The sequence below is a fragment of the Euphorbia lathyris genome, chromosome 1 (assembly GCF_963576675.1).
Source record: "Euphorbia lathyris chromosome 1, ddEupLath1.1, whole genome shotgun sequence".
In the NCBI taxonomy this organism is placed as follows: Eukaryota; Viridiplantae; Streptophyta; class Magnoliopsida; order Malpighiales; family Euphorbiaceae; genus Euphorbia; species Euphorbia lathyris.
In genome coordinates this window covers 133093661-133118466 of record NC_088910.1, presented here as the reverse complement: position 1 = coordinate 133118466, position 24806 = coordinate 133093661, and the positions used below count along the sequence as shown (strand labels likewise).

Sequence of the window (24806 nt, the reverse complement as noted above, 5' to 3'; positions counted from 1 at the left end):
ATACCTCGAATATGAGAAATTGCTCGCCATGTGATTGATATGCAAAACAATTGGAGACTCCATCATACAATGCAGAAGCAATCCAGGTCGTACAGAGGTAAAAAAAAGTGTTGCGGGAGAAGGAAAGGAGCATCAGACGGTCAAGAAAAAAGATTCTCTAGGGTCCCAACAGGCAGTCGCATCCACACTGTAGAAATCGAAAAGGTGTTTCGACCTGATAATGAACAACACACTAAGGGTTCCAATTTGAATAATCGGGCTAGGTGAGAAGGGCGGATTCTAGTGAGCCTGAGTTAGGTAATTTGTGTGAAGCAGGTTCTGAACCTGAAGCCTCCAACAATGCGATGGCAATTCAGGTTTATAAAGGGCCTTTGGAGGCCTTGAATTTACCAGGTATTCAAATATTGTCTCGAACTTGCCCCTTAATTGGAACTGTAATTCAGTTACACCTACTGAACAAATTGTCTGAAAACATGTTCAACAACTGGATTTGGTCCCTGTGGATCCTGGACCTATGGAGCAGGCTGTGGAATTGGGCTCTGATAAGGAATGGACCGAAATAAGACAAAAGAAGCATAAACGGGCAGTACAATTAGTGGATACTCGAGTCAAGCATATCAGCCAGCCTCTGAAGATGTATCAACGATTGTTTTATTCTTGAATTGCAAGGGCATCAGTAACCCCAAAACACAAAAGACATTAAAGATGCTTTGTCAAATTTATAGGGCTGAAATCGTCTACCTCACGGGAACCCATGGTCAACTTTGATGATATTTCGGCTAACCTCTGGTTTTTGCTTGGTCTTTCTCTGGTTGCTACCAATAGGCGGGACTGTCCTTCTATTTGGGTCTTGACTAAACCCGACGTGGTAATTTCAAACATCTCTACTCATGATCAGCATGTGACGATGAAAGTTTGTAGAGCGAATAATCGGTTCCTGATTTCAATGGTATATGGGTCTACATCAGTCTATGGTAAAAGGGCTATGTGGGATCAACTAAAGGACTATTCACATAACAACATTAAATCATGGCTAGTAATTGGGGATTCCAATTCTGTAACCGAGGCTCATGAGAAAACTGGAGCGGCTCCTGCAGTGGCCACTTTGAACCGAGAGGTTTTTGTCAAGGTAAATGACAATATTAAAAAGGTCATTGACCGACTTGCGGGTATTCAATAAGAGATATCTAGTATGGGTTTATCGGAAGCCACTCATGCTAGGGAACTTACTGCTCAAGGTGACCTTGAGCTTTAATTGCTCCATCAGGAGCTACTTTTTCGGGACAAAAGCCGTAATAAATGGCTTGCTGTTGGGGATAGAAACACAACCCTTTTTCATCGGGTGGCGAAAATGAGAAAAACTTATTCAAATATGCAATCTTTGATTATTAATGACAGTCTCACTTTGAACTCGGTTGCAATCTCGCAATATGCCATTGCCTATTTCTCCAATTTGTTCACTAGCACTGTGGTTAATGTAAATCTGGACGAGGTTAGAGCTGTCATTCCTAGTATGGTTTCAGATAAGGAGAATTTAAACCTAATTGTTGCCCCGTCTTCAAATGAAATCAGAAGAATTGTATTCAGCATTGATAAGGATAGTGCCCTAGGCCCAGATGGCTTTGGAGGTTCTTTTTATCAGGCCTTCTGGGATGTCGTTGGTCTTGATGTCTACAACATTGTACAAGATTTCTTTAGGACGGGACACACTCTCCCCGACCTTAACTTCAATTTGATGGCTCTCTTAACAAAAATCCCTATGGCTAATCGAATTGACAACTTTCGACCAATCGTCATGAGTAATTTCAGTTACAAAATTATTACTAAAATTCTGGCAGACAGGTTGGTAGAGGTTCTGCTCGGATTGTCTTTAACAATCAGTTTGGCTTTATTAAAGTCTGTAGCATCCATCACTGTATTGTTGCAGTTTCTAAAGGGGTTAACTTATTGAGTAAAGACTGTTTTGGTGGTAATATGGCCCTCAAAATAAACATCAGGAAAGCCTTTGACACTCTGGATTGGAACTTTCTCCTCACGGTTATGGAATCTTTTGGTTTCTCTCTATAGTTTTAGGACTGGATACTTAACATTCTCTCTTCCTCCCGGATTTCAGTTCTGATCAATGGGGAAGCAAAAAGGTTTTTCAGTTTCTCTAAGGGGTAAGACATGGTGATCCTCTCACCCCTATTTTATTTATTATTGCTGAGGATTTTTTCAGCAGGTGGATGTGTAAATTTGAATCAGAGGGGCTCTTTACTCCTATGACCTACACTAGGGGCTTATCCTTCCCCTGACACTTTCTATATGCAGACGATATGTTGCTATTTGCTAAAGCTTCTATTGTTAATATGAGGGCCATTGGGAATTTTTTCCAATTTTATGGTAACCTTTCCGGACAACTCGTCAATTGGGACAAATCCTTTGCTTATTTTGGTCAAAATGTCATGGCTAGAAGACGCACGAGGTTAGCAGGTATATTGGGTATTCACAGTGGCGGAACTAGAACCCAAACTAAGCGGTGGCTTAAATATTTAATAATAAATTTTTATAACGTTAAAAATATTATATCACGTAAAATTCAATAATTTTTAACACAATAATCTGGGGGGCTAATTTTAACCGTGCGGTTGATGGTAAATTTTCAAAGTCCAGACCGTAAGGGCTGGGCAAAATTTTTTTAGCGTCCAACACGTTAAAACTGTAAAAATGCTATCATTTTTTAGAAACTAGCATTGAACTAATAGAAAATTAAACATGTTTACTTTTTTAATGGTAAAGACATATTAAAAATGAATTCAAAAGTGCCTTAAAAAAATGAATTCAAAAGTGTTATCAATTAAAACTTTTTAATTAATTAATAAGTGTTATCCATTTAAATTAATTAATAATGCTAATATGTTTTTATAATTATTGAAAAATAAAATTAAAATAAATAAAACTTTTTAAAAGAAAATGAGATTGGAGGGAGTTGAACATAAACCTCTCAAATAGAAGTAAACATTTTTAACCATCTCATCTATCTTTAAACATTGAAATAATATTACATAGAGTCAATATAATTCTGTCTAAAATATTATCAGACACTATTACTAAATTTTTTTTTCTCAATTCTCCGACGACCTGCCAGGGCTCGAGCCCACCCCAACCCCCCTTGGTTCCGCCCCTAGGTATTCAGCAAGCTGCTGTCCCTTTTCAGTATCTGGGGTTCCGCTATTTAATGGATCTCCAAAGTCGAGATTTTTGATGCGCATGACTGATCGGTTCATCGCTCAATTCAACAACTGGAAAGGCTTGTCGCTCTCAATGGCATGCCGACTGACTCTGATAAAATCGGCACTTACAGGGGAAATGGTGCACTACAATTGTTACATGTTAGTTGTTTTTTACCCCCGAACTTGTCCAAAAATCTTGATTGGTCCCTGAGAGAAAGTGTGCTTTTTTAGTGGATTAATACATCATTTGCCCCTGAACTTGTCGAAAAAGCTTGATTGGTCCCTTGAACTTTCGAAGTGTCTCGATAGCCTCCTGAACTTTCGAAGTGTCTCGATAGCCTCAGGGCTTTCCCGGCGGCTGGAGGATCCACCGACTCTTCCCGTCCCCTTTGACTCCGTCCCTGATCAATTGTGAGAATAGAGGTTAGGATTTAGTTTTTGATGATCAATGTTAGAAATAGAAACATGGATTCAAGATAATGATTTTGATCTTCATACGATGCTTATAAAAAAATTTCCTCTACTTTTTTTAGGAAGATAAAGATACTAATATGCTCATAGCTTCTGGTGATCAAACGGTAATTGATCACTTATTAAAACGAATTTGTCAGGAAACATTTCATAATTCTTCAAGATGAGAAAAACAAATGTTAGTAGTTAAAAGAGAATTTGAATCAGTAATGAAGAAGAAAGAAAATACCATTTTTTAAATAAAATAATAATAGTTAAAATAATAGACAATCCCATTTTTGTAGCAGCAAGAAAATAATAGACAAGAAATAATTAAGTGAAAACTGATTAATGTTTATTTCATCCTTATTATAATTTGATAAATAGGTAATCAAAAAACATAAAATGATAAAATTCAACCCCCAACACAAATTATTCAAACCCTAATCCTAAAAATTGAATTTCCCATCATAAGAATGTCCAAATTGCCAATTAGAATCAGCAACATTATCAAACTCCAAGGTTTTTCCATCAATTAAAAAAAAAACAATCAAATAACTAGTCGAATAACCGTTCAAAATTCAAATACATATTACATTTGAACCGCCTCTGTTCAAGTACATATTATTTGGACCTCAAACCGCTCTCGTCGTATTCTTCTCCCCACCACCTCCACTGTCTAGCCGGGTCGACGGCGACTACCGGCCGCATGTTATCTGTTTTTCTTCTTGATTACCTTATTTTAAATTCCTAGCCATGATAATGCTGAAGAACATAAAACTTGGTTTGGTATTTTGGAAGTTCAATTCATCCCAAATTTACTCCAAAACTTATTAAAGATGTCAATTCAACCCTTCCTTTATTATTTTGGAATTAATTAGCAGATTCAACATGATTTTAATATTGATTTTGTTTGGAGACATTAGACGTTTTTGAATGTTAGGTTCATTTTAGACTAATGATCCTATATTTTCACAGGGATTGAATTTAAATATAGTGAATTGATATTTTTAGATTAAGATGTAACTTAAATACGAAACCCAAGTCATATACTGATCACATTTCCACAACTACATTATATTATAATACCACAATTTATAAAACTTGCTGCTCAAAATGATAGGATATATTAATTGGATATTGAGCCTTAATGACTCTTCTCTTGGTTGTTTACTCTCTTTGGGGTAAATTTCATCCATGGTGTACAACCTTTGACCAATTTCACACTTTGGTGTATAACCTTTAATTTGCCACACTAATGTATACGAACTTATAGGTGACCTCCGACTTTAGTGTATGACCGGTTAAAATAACAGGTCAACATCAGTCAACGCACCACATCATCTTTTTTTCATCTTTCCCATTTTAAAATGTGGAACCCTAAAATTAAAATATCTAAAATACTCTTATCTCTCTTTGTTTTTACCTCCTATCTTCTCTCCTTACTTCATCCTCTTACTTCCTCTCTCCTTCATTTCTTTCATTTATTCACTTCTCTCTCTCTCTTTTAATTGATGAACAAATTTATTGAATTTCAAAAAATTAAATCCACAAAATAAAAACTCATGTAAAATGGAACCCAAATAAATTAATACAAATGAATCCCTATTTTCAAAATCCAAATAAAAAAAACATCACAAACTGTTAAGAACAGCTTCCACGAGATATGGATCTGCAACTTCTAAACAGTCCTAAAAAAAATCCCCAGCTTATATGAGAGATCTGAAACTTTTAAACAGTCACCGGTGCTTGGAGAAGTGGCAGATATTGTGGAGGAGAGGAAGCGAGAGGAAATGGTGGAGGAGGAGATTTGCTTCAAGCTCCGAATGACAAGATCCCGGCGACGGAGAAAAAGAGAGCCGCAATTGAGAGAAGGTGAAGAATGCAGTCGGAGATGACGAGAACCGATCAGTAATTAGCCGGAGTTAGGGGTGTGAGCTTAGAGAGAGAGGTTTTAGAGAGAGAAAAGGAAAATGAGAGAGAGAGTAGTTGCAGGTTTTAGAAGTTCTTGCTTTGCCAAAAAAAAACATAGATGGATCCAGTAGCATTTCAACCTGGAAGCCTTCAACAGTGTAATTTGTAAAATTAAAAATATTTGGCAAAAATTGTAATTTATAAAATTAAATGTAATTTGCAAAAAAGTGACATAAATCCAAAAAAAAAAAAATTGAAAACGGGAAGTGGAAGTTTTTTTCTAAAACAAATAATACTTTACAAAATGGATAATAATATTTGAAAATATAAACACTTTAAGAAATGTAATTTGTAAAATAAAAATGAAGTTATTTTAATAATTATATATATGGTGGGTCAAGTTTTGACTTTTTAACTGGTCAAACTGCTGACATGGCAAGTTGTTTTTGCGTTGACCGGTCATTTTTACCTGCTATACACCATATTGGGAGGTCATCCATAAGGTCGTACATATTAGTAAGACAAAATGAAGGTTGTATACCAAATTGTGAAATAAGGCAAAAGTTGTACACCATAGATGAAATTTACCCCTCTCTTTGTTATCTCTTGTTTTAGGTGTCTAAATGTCATACTTCCTACTTATTGGCCATGTTCTAGTTTTATTCTTGCCTTATCTATTTTGGTATATATTAATTGCAATGCCTAATGCTTAACCTATGTTACATGGACTCGGATACGAGTGTCTGATACTGATACTGGTGTAGATCCGAGTATCTAGTATCGCAAGTTTGAAAATTTTGGACACGACGACACCATCCTAAATCTGGACTCGGTACGGTGATACCCGAATTAAAATTTATATATATATATTCACAAAAATATATAATGTTGGAGCAGTTAATGTTGGAGTAATTAGGTTTTTTTTGGGCAGTCTGACTGTTTTTTATTCCCAAAATAGCAATCAATATATGTTGGAGCAATCAATATATTTTCTTTTTTTCTAAAGATATAAAAAATATTTTAATAGACTGTGAATGTTCACAACTCTTCAAATTCTTCTCATCACTTTTTTTCTTTTTGTGTGCTGCTCATCGTCTTCTCTGTCTTTATCTCTTCTCCTTGACGATCACTGCAAATTCAAGCAATAAACTCGTCTCAACTCTGTGTGGAGCGAATTTGGTAAGAAATCTCACCTTTTTTCCCCTCCTCTGCTTTCACTTTCTCACTTCTCTGACTTACGGTATCTCAGTGTTCACCAACTTTACTGACACGGATTCATAGTGCTTAACCTTTCATGCTCCAACTTTTGTATACCGTATATGACACTGGACCATTTGAATGTTTGCATTATTAGCATTTAAATACTTAAATTGTCTCATAATTAGGATCTCAAGTTTAAAATCATTAAAGAGAAAGGAACCGAATTCTTGAGCTTTGACAGGATATGCAGTTTAGTATGTAATTTAATTGATATTGTACTCGATATTTCAGTTTCAATTGGCTTGTAGTATTTCATCAGTGGCAAGTACTTTTATAGGGTTGAATTAAATTAGGTGAGTATAATATCAGTTTCAGTTAGGTGAAAGTTTCTAACTCTCTCTTATCTCTAATCTGTGCTCGAATTTAATAGTTATGCAATTTTTGTTGCTGAGAATTCTGTCTTTTGTATGAGGGAGTCATAGTGAAATTCATCATATAGGAAACATTTCATAATCCTTCAAGATGAGAAAAACAAATGTTAGTAGGTAAAAGGGAATTTGAATCAGTAATGAAAAAGAAAGAAATCTAATAATACAAGAATTTGAAGGGAGCACCACTTAGGAGCTGTAAAACCCCTCTCCCGAATTCTCTTCAAATTCGATTTCTAACCTCAATCTGAGCATCAGTACTGATTGCGCTTCTCTTTCAATCCCTAGATTCTACCTAATTCCGTTTTAAGTTTCAATTTCAAGTGATTTTTGGTTAATTCGTTGTAGTATCAAGATAAATTTGACGTTTCCAAGTGGGCTCTGTGGTTCTGAAGGATAATCTCAATCGGAGCATCAGTGATTTCGCTTCTCTTTCAAGGTTAGTTGGTTTCTGTATCATTGGCTTAATTTCTTAAAATTTAGTCCCGTGGTTTCTGTATCAATGTTGATTGTTTAATTTCTTAAACTAGGTAATGACATGACTTAATTGCTTCAAAATTCGACCAACATTGTTTGATTTTTTTAATGACTATGGCTTATTTCTTACAATGCAGGAGAATGAAAGCTAGTGTATCCATACGTCAATTTTTGAGTTGGGTGCTTGACTCTAGAGTTGAAGAGAAGCTTAATAACACGTGCTTTATAAAGTTGAGAGGTATGGCTGAATTCAAATGCAACAACAGATTTGAGGGAGCCATTATGTCCCATTTTGATGAAAATGAGTTCAAGTTCACTTTTGGTGAAAAGAGTTTGTACTTAGGCTTGGAAGATGTATTCCACATCACTGGTCTTCCAGTTGATGGTTGCCCGGTTGTCGTAAAAAAGATTGATGATTATGAAAAGTTTAGCACTAGATTGTTAGGGAGTGATGATCCTGAAAGAACAGAAAATTCGCCACTTGTTACTAAAAAATGGTTGTTGGATACGTTCAAGAAAGTCCTAGATGATATTACATCTGTAGATGAGAAATTAAAGTGGTATGTGAGGGCATACATTCTTTTTACGATTGGGACAATTTTGTTGCCTTCAAACCAAAAGGGTACAGTCTCTATGGTCTATTTGCATCATTTAGAGGATTTGAGTGTAGATTCTCTAAACAAGATTGCATGGGGTGCTGCTGTCCTTGCAAAGCTTCAGGGATCATTTAAGAATGGAAAATGCACAAGCGGAGCGACTTGGATTTTGGAGGTATATTCCGAAACCAATCTCAATTGTTTTTAAATTTGGTTTGTTGGATATAGAGCATAAGCATGAAAGAATAAAAGGGAAAACTATGTCTTTTATTGATCAGAGGCATAAAATATTCATACTACAAAAACTAAAACACAATATAAGTAAAATCTGCTACAGATATAGGGTTTTAGTCATTATTTTCAACATGGTTTAACTGAAAACTAATCTTTTTTTTTTTTGCAGATGTTTATCCTGGAGCGTATTCCCTCCATTCGGGATGCTTATCTGTATCGTAGACCCACTTCCACGGATGAGCATCCGTCTTGCTTGATGTGGAGTAAGTTTATGAAGGATAACTCACATACTTCACACTCCAAGATAGATTGGGAGACATCGTTGAATGCCATAGGAGATAAGGTAGGAAAAAAAAATCATTTTCTAGTTTGCTTGTGGTTTTTACTTGTAGTTCTTTTTAATAATATTTTGTTCTCATTGATTTTTAATATTTTTGTAGTTCGAATGGAAACCCTATAAAAGATTTCACCTTAAGCGACAAAGAATTTTTTATTCTCATTGTGTTATCTTCGACCGGAAATGTGACCAGAGGTCACGGGTTCGAGTCTTAGGAGCGGCCTCTTGCCAATTAAATTGGCAAGGGAAGGCTTGCCCCCAATACACCCTTGTGGTGGGACCCCTCCCCGGACCCTCGCTCAGCGGGGACGCGTAATGCGACCGGGCCGCCCTTTATTGTGTTATCTTCGACCTTTCTGTTTGTAATTTTCATCGACCGGAAATGTCTACTCTGCAATTGGGAATTTCGGAGAAGGGCACAAGTAAATTCATGGATTTAACGTATAAAGGGAGTGAAAAAGGAAGATTTTATAAAGCAGGTTTGAAGCTCTGGGAAAATAGATACGATTCTGTTTTGAATGGAAAAAAACCAAGTGGAGCTAGTAAGTAAAATCAAAACTTCTCCAGCATTATTCAGTGTTTATCTAGTGTTTAGAATTTATAAGAGAAATGACATATTAGAAGATATAAGTACAAAGAATAATTCTGATTTCATTTCATTGATAGATCTCACTTTTGGTTTCTAGGATAATTCTGTTTTAATTTCATTGATAGAATAATTTTGTTTTAATTTCTAGGACATAGAGATTTTGACAAGTAACTCTCTGATTTTGCATGAGCACTGCTTCTATCCCAGTACCACTTGCATCACACTCTAGGGTAAAATATTGGCTGAAATCTGGCAGGGCTAGAGCAGGGGCTTGTGTCATGAGTAATTTGAGTTGATTGAAAGGTTCAGTTGCTGCCAATGACCACTGAAATTGATCTTTTTTAAGCAATTTAGTTAATGGTTTGCTAACAGCCCCATACCCTTTCACAAACCTTCTATAGTACCCAATCAACCCAAGGAACCCTCTCAAACTCTTAACCATAGCAGTAATCTTTTGCTTTGCTGTTGTGATTATAGTTAAACTTAATATGCCAAATTATGTTTTCTTGCAGATTTTAGCCTTCCAAAAATTCCTAAAGTTCGTGCCCGAGAAGGTGAGATTATAGTTTACTTACTGTTCAGTCTTTTGTATCTGTCTATCTAAACTGTTTTTATAGTTTAGTTAATGCTTGGCTGAACAACTAATATTTTTGGAGATTGTGTCATAGAAGGTTAAAATATAGTTTACTTATGGTTCAGTCTTTTATGCCAGACAGTCCAGACTGTTTTTATAGTTTAGCTGAAGCTTGGCTTTGTGTAATAAAATCTAGTTTTTATTCCACCAGAACCAGTAACAGAGGTTCATCAATCAGAAGAGACCTCTTTAAGAGAGAAAAATGCCTCTGCAGCCACGTATTTGCTACCAGACCTAGAAACAGAGGTTCATCAATTGGAAGGGATCTTTTCAAGAGAGGTAAATACCTCACCATCCATGTCAGACCACCAAAATGCTACTTCAGAAACAAATGTTCATCAACAGGAATAGACCTCTTTAACAGAGGCAAGTGCCTCTCCATCCATGTATTTCCTATCAAACCACCATATACGGTATACAAATGGTCCAGTGTCATATACGGTATCCACTAGAGGCACTATGATGTTTGTTTGTTTCTCTAACTTGTCGGAGGACATATGACTCAGAAGAACCCTAATATTATAAATGTCCATAGGATTCACAAGAGGGCATATTGTTTAGAAGTCCCTTTCCTGGGAGTGAAACAAGTGTTTTTACTTTTTATTTGGCAAATTCTTAATTATGTGCACTGAACATGCCTTGTCTCATGTTATGGGTTTACTATACTTGGAGATACAATGTTTTAAATGCATTGTTTTTCACGAGAAATAAATACAAGTGTCTTTCCATTTTCTTTTTTCGTTGATTGATTTTCTGCCAAAATCTCTGCTTGTTTAGTAATTGATTTTGCGCTTAAAGCCCGTGCTGATTTTCCAGATGACCACTGACTCTGTAAATTGAATGAGTGGATTGAATTTTCTATCAGAATCTATGCTTGTTTAGTAACTGTTAATGTCTGTTCCTATTGGTATGAACTTTAGTACAACTGAATTTTATTTGTGAGGGCTCTGATAACTCTGTCAAACTGATCCATTTGCCCCATTGATTAATATTGAAATCTAAATATTTATAGTATCAAGATGCTTATTATTTTGTTGAAAATATTTGGCAGGAAGAAAATGCCTCAGGAGATAATCAGAATGGGGGAGGATCATATACCTCCAATGGTCCCAACTGTAGCCTCAGCAACGGAGACAGCTCTGTGAATGACCATCCAAGTAATTTGGTTTTAAACTTTCTTCCATTTGTTTCTTCTATTTTATGCAAATTTTCTTCCATTTATTTCATTTTTAAAAGGCATAAAGCTTATTTGGTTTCCTAAACTGTTGGTCTTTTTATTTCAGAAGGCACTCATGATACTGGTTTTTGAAAGTGAGAATCAGAGTGGAGCGAACACAAATGAGGTTTTGCCTTATATTTTTTTTGTCAACTAAAATATTTTAAATCATATTCCCCAGACCCTCGCCTTGCGGGGATGCCAATGTGCACCTGGCTACCCTTTTTTTATAGTATCAAGATGCTTATTATTTTGTTGAAAATATTTGGCAGGAAGAAAATGCCTTAGGGGATAATCAGAATGGGGGAGGATCATATACCTCCAAAGGTCCCAACTGTAGCCTCAACAACGGAGACAGCCCTGTGAACGACCATCCAAGTAATTTGGTTTTAAACTTTCTTCCATTTGTTTCTTCTATTTTATGCAAATTTTCTTCCATTTATTTCATTTTTAAAAAGCATAAAACTTATTTGGCCCGCTAAACTATTGGTCTTTTTGTTTCAGCATCCAGGGGTTAGTTAGGCTAATATTTACATAGTATAGATCTTTGTTTTCATTGTTAGTTTCCTTAAATATTTGTTCACATTTTAGATGGCTATGGGGGTGACTGGTACGCATTAAATGTCTCACATAATACTGCTTAACATGAGCAAATTCTGCTTTTAAGGTATGTTTTTGTTATGGGCGTGAATGGTATGGGTTAGACTAATATTTTTATTATGTTTTTGATTGAATTTAGGGAAACTCCTCTTGGCAACAAACTCAAATCCAAGTGGTGGAGAAGGAACAAGTGAGTCAAAGTTCATATCTCTTTACTTTGTTGGAAGGCTTATTAATAAGGGTCCTAATTTTTGACAAGATATGATTGGCACAATTATCACTTTTCTTACATTTTGACACGATTCGATAATCCAAATTGCACATGTAGATACGTAGAGGATATTTACTATAACTGATATGTTATATTTCAATACAAAAACTAATCAGTTGGAAAATTTTCTTTGGATTCAAAACGGTTAATTTTCTAGGTCTGGCCTTTAATAAGGTAACTAATACCTTAATTAGTTATGTCCTAGTTAGATTTTAGTAGGCGTAGATAAAGTCCTTTTCCTTAGGTAATTACAAGAAGATTTAATGCAACTAAGGATTACCAAAATGATTTGGTTTATTCATTATGAGTCTATCTTTTGATTGGTCGTCGGATGTATAATTCCAGGAGTGTGGTAGAAATTTGCGGCCTTACTATCATTGGTACCCTTTCACTACGTTTAGTTCCTGTTCTAACTTCTACTGATACGTAAGCTAGCCAAGTATTTATTGTAATTGCTTTTGTAAATGTCCACAACTTTTCTTAATATAAAAGATTCATTAGTTACCAGTCTTATACAATAATTGTTTGCTGCTACTACCCCCAAAACAAGAAACAGTTTTCAAACATATCTATAATTTCACCTTTCATTATTTTGTTTAACCTGAACCTTTTTATTAGATTAGAGGTCTCATAATGCTTACTTGAAAATCTATATAGTTCCCCGTATATGTTAACCAATGCTTCTCCTTTTAGGTATCTTTTTCAGTGAGTAAGGATTTTATTCTATGTGGCTCTTTATATATAGGAGTTAGGTATGGACTTTTTAGTGCTCTGTGAAATGTTGGGGTCAGTTGCGATGTGTCGTCTCCAACGCTGACGTCCTTGTCTGGGGTTCGGACCCTGGGAACACTTCGACTATCAAGTTAGAAAGAGTATCGGCGAGGTGTATAAGACAATGAGTCAGAGAGAGAGAGAGAGCATACCCTGTGGGTTCCTTTGGTACCTATTTATAGAGGGTGCCATTGCGCTTCTGGTGTTGGGCCCGTCCTGGGTGATTAGGACTTCTAATGGGCATCTCCTATATACCTAATTAAGTAGTCTCCTCCCACCTGGAACCGTAAGTCCGGCGATCTTTATATGTGAGACGCGAGGTTGAAGAACGACCTCCATAGTTGCTTTTGCAAACGATTGTCGTCGAGGTAGGGAGAGGTAATGTAGTTTTCGCTATTCCTTTGTGTTAATGCAGTTTTGTTTTGTATTGTGCAGGTGAAGGCGATCCACGAGTGAGCATAGATTTCAACACTGCGGAGTTCTCAGCTGGTATATTGGAGCCCGAAGTGGCATTCCAGGTTGCTTCCGGCTCACTTGCATCACTCGGATCACTAGAGGATGCGAGTCAGGTGGCCATGAGTATGGGTGGCGTGTTAAGTGTGGCGTGTTAAGTGTGGCTGATGGTGCCTATGCGGCAGCCGATATTCCTGAGGGTTTTCCCATTGTGAACTCGGTGTCGAAAGAACCTGAGAACATTGAGCTCATCGTTCTTGAAGATGAGGGTGAGAAATTAGAGCATCGGAGCAAGCGGAAGGCGGCTCACGACTTGGAGAAAGGAAAGCAGGTCGATCAACCTGTCGAGGGCGAGAAAGAGGTTGAGAGCCAACCAGAGGTGTCTAAGAAGGCTCGTGTGGAAGATAGTGTCGCCGTCGATTTTGGCCTGCTGAGTGACCCTATAGGCAAGGACCCCGAGATAATGGCTCGAATCGAGTCCAAAATCCAGCGCTATTTGAAGGCCGTTCGGGGGATGCCTCATGATTCTCATATGATGAATTCCGAGCTCTCCCGTCATATCGCGAGACTAGGTGCCGTTCCTGGGGAAATTCAGAGACATCGCTCTATGACCAAGATGGAGCTGTTGGGTGAGATGATGGCGGTGATTGGTGTGGTACTGTCAATTTTCACAAAGCTTGATATAATTATTAATTTGTTGTTGTTTTCTTATGTGTGTTCACGTTGTCCCAGGGTTTGATGGATTGCCACCGCTTCACGACGCTGTGTGGTCAGGATGAAAAGACCATCGAGTCACTGCGTCGCGCGCTGGAAAATGCTGTGAAGGACCTAGAGGGTTCGAACAGAAGATCCTTACTGCGAATGCGATTCATGAAGCTCAGCGGGTCGAAAACGAGAGGCTCCGTGTTGAGTTGAACGTTTCGCACAGCCAGCGTACTGAAGTTGCATGCAAGTTGGAGGCGGCTCGGTCGGATGGACATAGACGCGGCCTCATCATGCGCATGGCTGTCGCATGGGCTCGTCGAGCGAAGGACACCGTGGCGAAGCAAAAGCGCGCTTTGGAGGCCGCTGCGATTCAAGGGGAAGAGTGGCGTCAAGAGAAGATCGAGCTAGAGAAAAACTTAGCAGTTGCACGGAAGGAGGTGGCCGATCTGCGTGCCCTGGCGAAAGAGCGCGATGAACGCCTTGTAAAGATGGATCGTATGATGGTGCTGACTGCCTCGCATGCAGCTGGTTATGCTGTGCCGGTCGAAGTGGTGTTCTCTCCCAAAATTTATGATAAGGACGAGCAGCAGAGGGCCGTTCAGTTCTGCACTTCGCTGAAGAAAAGTGGTCAGGCCTAGTTGGTTAGGGGAGTTCAGTGAGCGCCTTTTTGTATTTTGTGATCTTTATCGATTTGATGTAGGATCTTTTGACAATACTTTGTAATGATTTGCTTTTTTGAACGAAGTTTACTCTTCCTTGACTTGTCTTGTCTGTCAGTGTATTAGGGTCCGAAATCACTAAATTTCAACAACCCCGTTTTAACTTAAAAATCTCAGTTTCGAGTCCGCTTTCTCCAAATAGTTCAAGGCCCGCTCCACTTCATCACTTTTTAAATCCGATTTTTTTCTATTCGACACCAATTTAACAACAAAAAAAAAAAAATTTACACACCGCTTATAAAATTGGCCCCCCAACCGAGCAATCATGTATTCGCCACTGTATCTACTGTAGTTCCATTATCTTTTCTACTCTGAGTCCACTAATTAGTCTCTAAGTTGATTTACTTTATCTCTACCATTTTATTTCCTTCAAAAAAAACAATAATCATATGCCCTAATAAACGAAAATCTGTTACTAATTACTGACTTTTTTTTTGGGACTATCAACAAGTCATTGCTGTAAAATTTGGGACAGATATTTATTAAAAGAAATTACTGATGTAAATTTATATTACTGAATAATCTTCTGTAGAAGGAGCTTGTGGGTATGGAGATCTGTTCAAACAAGGATATGGATTAGAAACAGCAGCCTTAAGCACAGCACTTTTCAACAAAGGTGGAATTTGTGGAGCCTGTTTTGAGATAATGTGTGTAAATGATCCACAATGGTGCATACCAAATGCTGGGACTATTAAAATTACTGCCACAAATTTTTGTCCACCAAATTACTCAAATCCATGCCTATGTTCACCAAAATTGCTATCTACAGAGCTGGAATTATACCTGTCAAATATCGCAGAATTTCGTGTTCCAAAGAAGGTGGAGTTAAATTTGAGATTAAGGGTAATCCTTACTGGATTCTTGTGTTATTGTATAATGTTGGAGGGGCTGGAGATGTTACTAATGTCAAAATTAGAGGTTCAAACACTAATGAATGGCTTCAAATGTCAAGAAATTGGGGCCAAAATTGGCAGATTGGAAGTAATTTGGTAGGCCAAAGCTTGTCTTTCCAAGTCACTGTTAGTGATGGAAAAACCTTGGAGTTTGATAATGTTGCTGATTCTAGTTGGCAATTTGGACATTCTTATGATGGGAAATTCAATTTTTAGGATTAGGGTTTGAATAATTTGTGTTGGGGGTTGAATTTTATCATTTTATGTTTTTTGATTAGCTGTTTATCAAATTATAATAATGATGAAGTAAACATTAACCAGTTTTCACTTAATTAGTTCTTGTCTATTATTTTCTTTTTGCTGCAAAAATGGGATTGTCTATTATTTTAACTATTATTATTTTGTTTAAAAAATGGTTTTTTTTTCTTTTTGAAGAAAAACTGGTATTTTCTTACTTGCTATATATAAGATATAAGAATATAATCTATGATAGGGAAAGAAAATAGATAAGGTAATATTTTTTAATATGGAAACTATTGATAAGAAAAGTGACATCGAAAAGGTAAATATAAATTAAAAATGGGAAGTTTTCAAAGTCCTATGGATTTGAAAAAACCAACAAAAAAGAAACTGTGATCCTGTTCTTCTTCCTTTCTCTTCCCATTTTCTATCAAAGGTTTTTATTTTGTTGATCTACTTTGAGAGGACGAAAGAAGTCTGTCTTCCTTCTTCCTCCTCCCACCGGGTTAGGATTTTGTATTTTTTATTATTGTTTTTTTAGTCTGTGTTCATATATTTCGTCGAATCTCTTTATCCATCTGAATTGTATCTGCTTTCTACTATTCTGTCGTTTATGCTATTTTCCGATTTAGCAAGAGCGGAAACGGTTTATCTTATCCGTGGATCAATAAATCTACGTGGTTGCAACAAAAGAAAGGACTCAAATCCAAATGTTCGGAGTGGCCTAAATGGTGAAATTTGGATTGCATCTACTTTTCTGCAGATTCCGATTTACGAGAAATATATGTTTCATTGTTGTTTAGTAATTGATTTTGCGCTTAAAGCCCGTGCTGATTTTCCAGATGACCACTGACTCTGTAAATTGAATGAGTGGATTGAATTTTCTATCAGAATCTATGCTTGTTTAGTAACTGTTAATGTCTGTTCCTATTGGTATGAACTTTAGTACAACTGAATTTTATTTGTGAGGGCTCTGATAACTCTGTCAAACTGATCCATTTGCCTCATTGATTAATGTTGAAATCTAAATATTTATAGTATCAAGATGCTTATTATCTTTCTGAAAATATTTGGCAGGAAGAAAATGCCTCAGGAGATAATCAGAATGGGAGAGGATCATATACCTCCAATGGTCCCAACTGTAGCCTCAGCAACGGAGACAGCTCTGTGAATGACCATCCAAGTAATTTGGTTTTAAACTTTCTTCCATTTGTTTCTTCTATTTTATGCAAATTTTCTTCCATTTATTTCATTTTTAAAAGGCATAAAGCTTATTTGGTTTCCTAAACTGTTGGTCTTTTTATTTCAGAAGGCACTCATGATACTGGTTTTGAAAGTGAGAATCAGAGTGGAGCGAACACAAATGAGGTTTTGCCTTATATTTTTTTTGTCAACTAAAATATTTTAAATCATATTCCCCAGATGGGAATTGGTGCAATCCACCCCAAGAACATTTTGATTTATCCAAACATATGTTCACCAAAATTGCTATCTACAGAGCTGGAATTATACTTGTCAAATATCGCAGAATTTCGTGTTCCAAAGAAGGTGGAGTTAAATTTGAGATTAAGGGTAATCTTTACTGGATTCTTGTGTTATTGTATAATGTTGGAGGGGCTGGAGATGTTACTAATGTCAAAATTAGAGGTTCAAACACTAATGAATGGCTTCAAATGTCAAAAAATTGGGGCCAAAATTGGCAGATTTGAAGTAATTTGGTAGGTCAAAGTTTGTCTTTCCAAGTCACTGTTAGTGATGGAAAAACCTGAGTTTGATAATGTTGCTGATTCTAATTGGCAATTTGGACTTTCTTATGACGGGAAATTCAATTTTTAGGATTAGGGTTTGAATAGTTAGTGTTGGTGGTTGAATTTTATCATTTTATGTTTTTTTGATTAGCTGTTTATCAAATTATAATAATGATGAAATAAACATTGACCAGTTTTCAATTAATTATTTCTTGTCTATTATTTTCTTTTTGCTGCAAAAATGGGATTGTCTATTATTTTAACTTTTATTATTTTGTTTAAAAAATGGTATTTTTTTTAAGAAAAAATGGTATTTTCTTTTTTTTTGTTCGTAAGTGTATCCACCGCCGGCAGCAGTGGCTATTCACTTTCGCAAATGGTTTGCACCTCTATGGATGGGACTGCTGGCCACGGAAAGAATATATTGTATAATAGGGAAAGAAAATAGATAAGGTAATTTTGTTTTGATACATAAACTATTGATAAGAAAAGTGACATTAAAGAGGTAAATATAAGTTTTTTTTTTTATTAAAATGAGGAGGAGGGCATGAGCAGGACATCCCAGCCAAGTTGGCACTCCCTGTAACATGCCCTCAACCTAAATATATTAAAAGATAAATGAAAATATTTGTACAAGAGCAAATGAAAGCCAATCTAAGAAAACCTATAGCTCATAGAGCCACTAGCATTTGCAAAAATTAAATCGTTACAGAAATCAGGTCCCGTTGACCACCAGCTGGGGGTCGGGCTTATTCGTCCGAATGAAGCTAGCCTGTCCGCCACTTGGTTACCTTCTCGGTATATGTGAGAGACCGTGAACCTCATGAAAGGGAGAACTCGCAGACAGTCTTGCCAATCTAATAAGAGTTGCCAGGGTATCAGCTTCGTCCGAGTGCGGAAAACCGCAACCACATAAGCGGAGTCGCTTTCTAACCAGATGTTTTATTGTTGCATGTTTTATTGTTGCGATCGCTGCTTGTAGCTCGGCCAAATGCGCGAAGAGAAGGTCGGATGGGAATATTATACAAAACAAAGCAATGATATAAATTAATATTAATTATACAAATTATAGTAATAATTATAATTGTAACGTTGATAGGACTTTTTGTTCCATGTATTTCTTTTTATCGTTATAACTCCCTATTATAATACACATTCAATTTATTGATAACCGACTTAATTATTTAGGAAGTGCCTACTCCAACAAAAGTCTTACGTTTGCCAACTGCTCAAATGCTCTTCAGAAACTGAAAAAAAACTTATTTCTTCTTCCTTTTTCATTCCTTTTTTTTCTATCAATCTTCCTATTTTGTTGATCTACTTCGAGGAGGACGAAGGATCTTCCTTCTTCCTCCTCACACCGGGTTAGATTTCTGTAAATTTTTATTGTTTTTTTAGTCTGTGTTCATATATTTCTTCGGAACTCTTTATCCGTCTGATTGTATCTGCTCTCTATTATTCTGTCGTTTATACTTTTTTTTGGATTTAGCAAGAGCGAAAATGGTTTATCTTATCCGTAGATCAATAAATCTGCGTGGTTGCAACAAAAAAGGACTCTGGTCTAAAAGATGAAGTTTGGATTGCAGATGTCTTTCTAAAGATTTGGATTAATAAAGAATATATTGTTGTTTTGTGTTTTTTGTGCCTTTTATGGGTTCTGTTTGCTCTTTGTAATCATTTTCATCCCTCTGTGGATGTTGTATTTGCTAGTCTGTAATCATGTGAGGTTTTATTCCTTAAATTTTATTTGTTGTACTCCATTTTTTATCTAATGAAATACAAGCATTTTTAAAAAAAAAAAAAAAATACACATTCAATTTAAAACATTTAAAAATTATAGATTTTTGTGAGAATTTCTTTTTATAGATTTAAATATATTATGCGGATAACACCTGATCTTATTATAATATTCCAAAAACTATTCAATATATTTAAGTGCTCCACCCTCTTTTTTTTTCTTTTTTCTTTTTTTGGAGAAAGAATGCCGTTAAATTTAGAGAGCTGATTATACGAAATAAGTAAGTTTAGAGAGCTGGTAAGATACTTGTAAAGTTTAGAGAGTCAATCTATTATTATGGACAAGTTCAGAGAGCTGGTGATGTATTAAGCATTTTTTTATTAATAAGTCTAATTTTTTCATTTAATACAAGGCTCTAAAAATGTTTAAGACGACTTATAGGCAACTTACTTCTTTATAAACCGAGTGATTAATTGACTATATTTTAAGGAAGTTTATGAGGCTATCGACATTTAAGCAAGTTGAGGAGGCTATTAGAACTCTTCAAAAGTTTAGAAGCCAATCAAAAGTATTTTTTTTTTATTGAACAATCAAAAGTTTTTAAACAAATTCAGGGAGAAAATTAAATATTAAACCTTGGATTTTGAAGCAAAGGTTAAGATTAAAGAAAATATATGAAAATAGTCCAATGCAAAGAACAATTTTACTTGTAAGCTAAAAACAATTTGACTATCTAAAGTCATAACCAATATAATTAGGGAGGGATCTAATTAAATGAATTTTACATATTATGAAAATATTTAAATATTTTATTCATGTTCTGTATCAGTTAAATGGGAGTTGATTTAAAAAGCAAAAGATTTATTTTATTTTGGATTTCATAATATATTCAAGGATGAGATATCTTTCAGCTTAATTGAATGTTGGAATTCTTTAATTTTATTTGTTTAAAATGAGCAGAACACGCGATATCAATTTGGATAAAATATCACACATACATAGAGTTGCAATCACCACTCACTCCATCCCCGTCTAGATGGGAATTCCCGTCCTCGTCACCATTAATGAAATAAGGAAAACCGTCCCAATCTCCATCCTAGTGGGGATTCGGGTCCTATTGGGATTCCCTTCTCTATCACCATTGATGAAATGGATAAAAAAAAAAAATTCATATTCTCATTTTCGTGGATTCATCTCTTTGAGGATCCCATTCTCAATTACTCAAATTCTAAGTAACATTTTCTTTAGTGTAATTAAAACAAAAATTGTATAACACCATTAGAAAAATATAATACTAACTGAGTTACTATATCTTCTTTTCTTCCCCTTTTCAATTCTTCGAGATTTGGATCATCCACTTGTATGATAGAGAATAAGTAATTATATATTTCATTAAAAGGTTGGAAGCCATCAATCGACTAACTAGGTCACCACCCCATAACCAAAAACAGGCAGGTCCAAAATATTACTAAAATAAATGAAAGGAATACAAAAATTTGTCATGGAACCAATTGAACTAAAAGCTCAAGCTTATAGTTAAGGCGAGCTTGCAGCGTGCACAACACAGGTCCATCTTGGATGAATGTGTTTTAATTCCACAAATTAATGAGGTTGTCGGGACTTGAACCCTCGACCTTTTGGTCCTAGAGGCTCTGATACCATATTATGGAACCGATTGAACTAAAAGCTCGAGCTTATGGTTAAGGCCCAATCATAAATCTTATATTAATCTCCGACAGAAACGAATGAAAGAATAATAGACAAACTAGCAAAATGGGGGCAAGCTTACCGAAGCTGGGTAACGAGTCTGGGGCCTTGTTATATGAGAAACCAGCAGTTGCATGCCAGATATGCCAAGGAACTCCGGACGAGCGACTTGAAACCAAATGTACCATATAGATTGAGTTAGACTCCAACTAGAGCAGACGCATGCCAATCTGATCCCCAAAATCATGGCCTGAAGCTCGGCGTCGAACGGTAAGCAAACCAAAAGTGGAATGGCGAAAGCAATTGCGAATACAGAATTAATCGGCTGGAGGGACCGATTTTACACATGCGTTTGGGAAAAAAAATTGCTAAATCGAACTTGTTTAATTTTTTTTATATATATACATATTATAATTTGAATGGTCAAGAACCAATTTTAAGTATTAATATATAATTTCTCAAAATTAAGCTAGATTGCGTTTAATAGTCCTAACATGTAAAAAAATAGATTTCGGGAGGGCTGAACATGTAAAAAAATTAAAAAATTTGGTTTCAGATTGCCTACCACGCCAAAAAAAATTAATAATTTGGATTTAAGGAGGCCTAAGTAGCTAAAAAGTTTAGAAATTTGGATTTAGGAAGTACTTAATAGGTCCAAAATATTAAAATTTTGAATTTTGTACAAGCCTAACACGTAATAGGATATATTTAATTTTTTTTATTAGTTCTGTAGATACCCATTTTGTCCGGGATAAATTTTCATCTTTTCTTAAATTTACCTTTTTAGCCAATTTATTTCATAAAATACTTACATTGCCGTGTTTACTAAATATATCAATATTTTGCTATATTTAGTAGATATACTTATATTTTGTTATAGACTATTCTTAATTACGTCTTACAAAAAGAAAAATAGAAAAATACTAATGTGTGAAATGACGTCAACGTACAAATTAATGTTTACATTTACAAATAATAAAAACCTTGTTAATACTTTATGTTTATAATAAGCATTAATTATTCTAATTGAGTTTGTTAAGATAAAAAAAAGATTTATTATTATTTTTATTATAGAATTTCAGGATTTACAAAAAAAAAAGGGTCTTGAGGTGCAAACCAATTCCAACAAGTCCACTCAAAGACAAATACCAAATAAATACACACAAAATACAAAATTATATGTAAATTCATAATTTCCTGGTGGCCAAAGCAGTGTCCACGTCCCATTGCTTGGCCACCAACAAACACATTTGTTGGCTCTCTATTTAGGTAGCCACCAAAGTTCCACTAAGGCTGTTGGCTCTCTATTTAGAGAGCCAAAAAGCAGACAACTGAGGGGACTTCCAGGGGGAACTTCATGTTCTTTCCTCGGAACCTTTACCTCTCACTTCTTCAGGATTTTGGACACTTCTCCATTTCTCCAATGTAGACCTCACCATCTGCACTTCTTTTCATCTTCACCTTCTTCATCTTAAGACTGGACTCCTCTTTCTCTCCCTCTCACACCCTTTCCATCCTCATTAAACCTTTTTATCACTATCAAACTTCAAAGTCCTGTTGAAGGAAGCCATTTGTAGTATCAACAAACAAAATCAACGATAATAAAGTAGAAAATCCAACCAGAGGCATCAAACAGAAAATAATAGACAGAAGCAAGCTAGGGTACAGACAAAGAATAGAAAAGAAGGTTGAAAGCACAGAAAAACGTCTCCTCAGGTAGAATTTCTTCCTAATATACAACTCTATTTTCAATTCTCTGTATCATTTGTTCATCACCTATTTTCAAGAAGACACAGTGTAGGGGACTTTTGGGGAGTTCCTATGCTATTAGGGACAAACTGAATTTTCTCTTTTAGGAGGACTGTAAATGAATGGAAGGATATGCTATATTCTTTCACATCATTTAAAGTCCTCCAATTGTGCCTTCTAAGCATTTGTAATGAAAGCATGAATAAATGGAAACATTTGGCTATTTCCATAGATTTATTTCTATTTTACACGAGTGAAAATAGTTGGCTGGTTCCTAAACTCTCGGGCAATGAAAGATATAATCCTTAAGCTCTGAATCCTTTCAATTATTTATCTAACACTAATTAAACAAATATGGAGTTTAATAGACAATAAAGCAGGACTCCCTTAAAATCTTTCAATAATCAAAATAAGCTAAACAGAGGTGTTGACATTTCCATATGCCCAAATGAACACAATATAGACGGACCAACAATCCCACACACACACATAATAAAAATTAGCTCCGTGTAACTTTTTAGGTTTCGTTGTTCTTAGAACCAGTAAGATGAAACAGATGAAACAGAAATATCAAAGAACAAACTCATCCTCATAGATCAAATCATTCTCTTATATCCTCATAGATCAAATCATTCTTTTATATATTAGAGTGGAAACAGATAAGAGAGCTAAGAAGAAATTAAGGTTCACGGTCATGTGACTTCAACTCCCATAGGCATAGCATAAAACAGTAAAATCATGAAAACTCAGAGAAACTCAAACAGGGCGAAACCTCTTCCACAAATCAGAACATGCAAGTGATTAATTTTGATCGAACATGCTACTGATTTATTAAGCATAACAGGAGAGATTAGAAAAAAACAGAGAAAAATCAGATGAAGAGATTGAAATTACCTAACGGACTTCTCCCCCATCCTTCATCTCTTTGAGTCCATTCACTGATTACATATCAGTCTTGGTGTCTACTCTATACTAACAGAGAACGAAAATTGAAAATGTTAAACCACGAAATCGGAAAGCAGAAAAGGAAATAATCCGAGTAAAAATAAAACCTACCAGAGAGAGAAAGAGTAGATCAGCGATGACCAAGAGACAACGGCGCCGTTGGTCTCCATCACCGTCGAGATTAGCCATCATTAGGGAGTTATCGCCGGAGCTAAAAGGCGACGCCGGAGGAGCTTTATAGAATGAAATTCGCCATTTTCACCACAAGTATAGAAGAGTTAGGTGGTCTTTCTTTTTCTCAAAATTTGTACAGAGAATGGAAATTAGGGAACGGAATATAAAGGGTTTTAGGCAAAAAAAAAAAATACATGTAATAGACCATGGGCTAAATTTAAAGAAAAGCCCAATCCAAATTATATTTCCCTTCTTTATGGTTATATTATGATGGTAACAATTAAAATTTGATAATCAATTTGTAAGTATAAACATTATATTGCATTATAATTGTTTTTTTTTCTGGTAATTTTATTTATAAAACTATTAGTGCGAAAATGTATAGACCATTAACCCAACATATATGCCCACCTTATAGACGGCCAAACGTAAATTAATAAACAAGCGACTTACTTTATACGTTTATGTTATAGAGGTATGAAGTCGGTCAAAATAAAAGAATATAAATTAATTGGTCCAATTCATACGTCTATGCTATAGGGGTATGAAAGCGCCAAAATAAAATTAACCGACAGAAAACGACTTACTTTATACGTCTATGTCATAGGGGTACGAAGTCGGTCAAAATAAAATTAATTAAAATAACACGAACGACTCAATTCATACGTCTATGTTATAGGGGTATGAAAGCGGTCAAAATCAAATTAATCGAAATAAAACGGCTCCAATTTATACGTCTATGTTATAAGGGTATGAATTCGGTTAAATTAAATGGTTCAAACCTATATGCTTTTATTATAAAAAAT

At 35.5% G+C, this 24806-nt stretch overlaps 1 protein-coding gene and 1 long non-coding RNA gene across 8 annotated transcripts; one reads left to right on the top strand and one right to left on the bottom strand.

The window, feature by feature from the left end:
* The first annotated feature begins 6599 nt into the window (after positions 1-6599).
* On the top strand, positions 6600-14849 carry LOC136211031 (uncharacterized). Of its 7 annotated transcripts, none has more exons than XR_010678291.1 (11): positions 6600-6755; positions 7553-7643; positions 7819-8452; positions 8681-8854; positions 9950-9991; positions 11123-11228; positions 11355-11414; positions 11560-11665; positions 12027-12077; positions 13365-14011; positions 14115-14849. XR_010678291.1 is itself a non-coding variant. In XM_066002525.1 (7 exons), exons 3-7 carry the CDS (start codon positions 7823-7825, stop codon positions 11378-11380), a joined length of 978 nt encoding a protein of 325 aa, XP_065858597.1. In that variant the 5' UTR covers positions 6600-6755; positions 7553-7643; positions 7819-7822; the 3' UTR covers positions 11381-11415. The 7 variants fall into 7 exon arrangements, 1 of the variants encoding a protein (XP_065858597.1); XR_010678290.1 differs by having other exon boundaries at positions 13365-14037; XR_010678288.1 differs by lacking the exons at positions 11560-11665; positions 12027-12077; positions 13365-14011; positions 14115-14849 and adding exons at positions 8952-9390; positions 10223-10350 and having other exon boundaries at positions 11355-11415.
* Positions 14850-22175: 7326 nt separating this feature from the next.
* Positions 22176-24150, bottom strand: LOC136211030 (uncharacterized). Its single transcript, XR_010678286.1, has 3 exons — positions 23938-24150; positions 23776-23848; positions 22176-22686 (listed from the first exon to the last, which is right to left on the bottom strand). It is a non-coding gene; the product is annotated as an uncharacterized lncRNA (long non-coding RNA).
* Between the last annotated feature and the right edge of the window lie 656 nt (positions 24151-24806).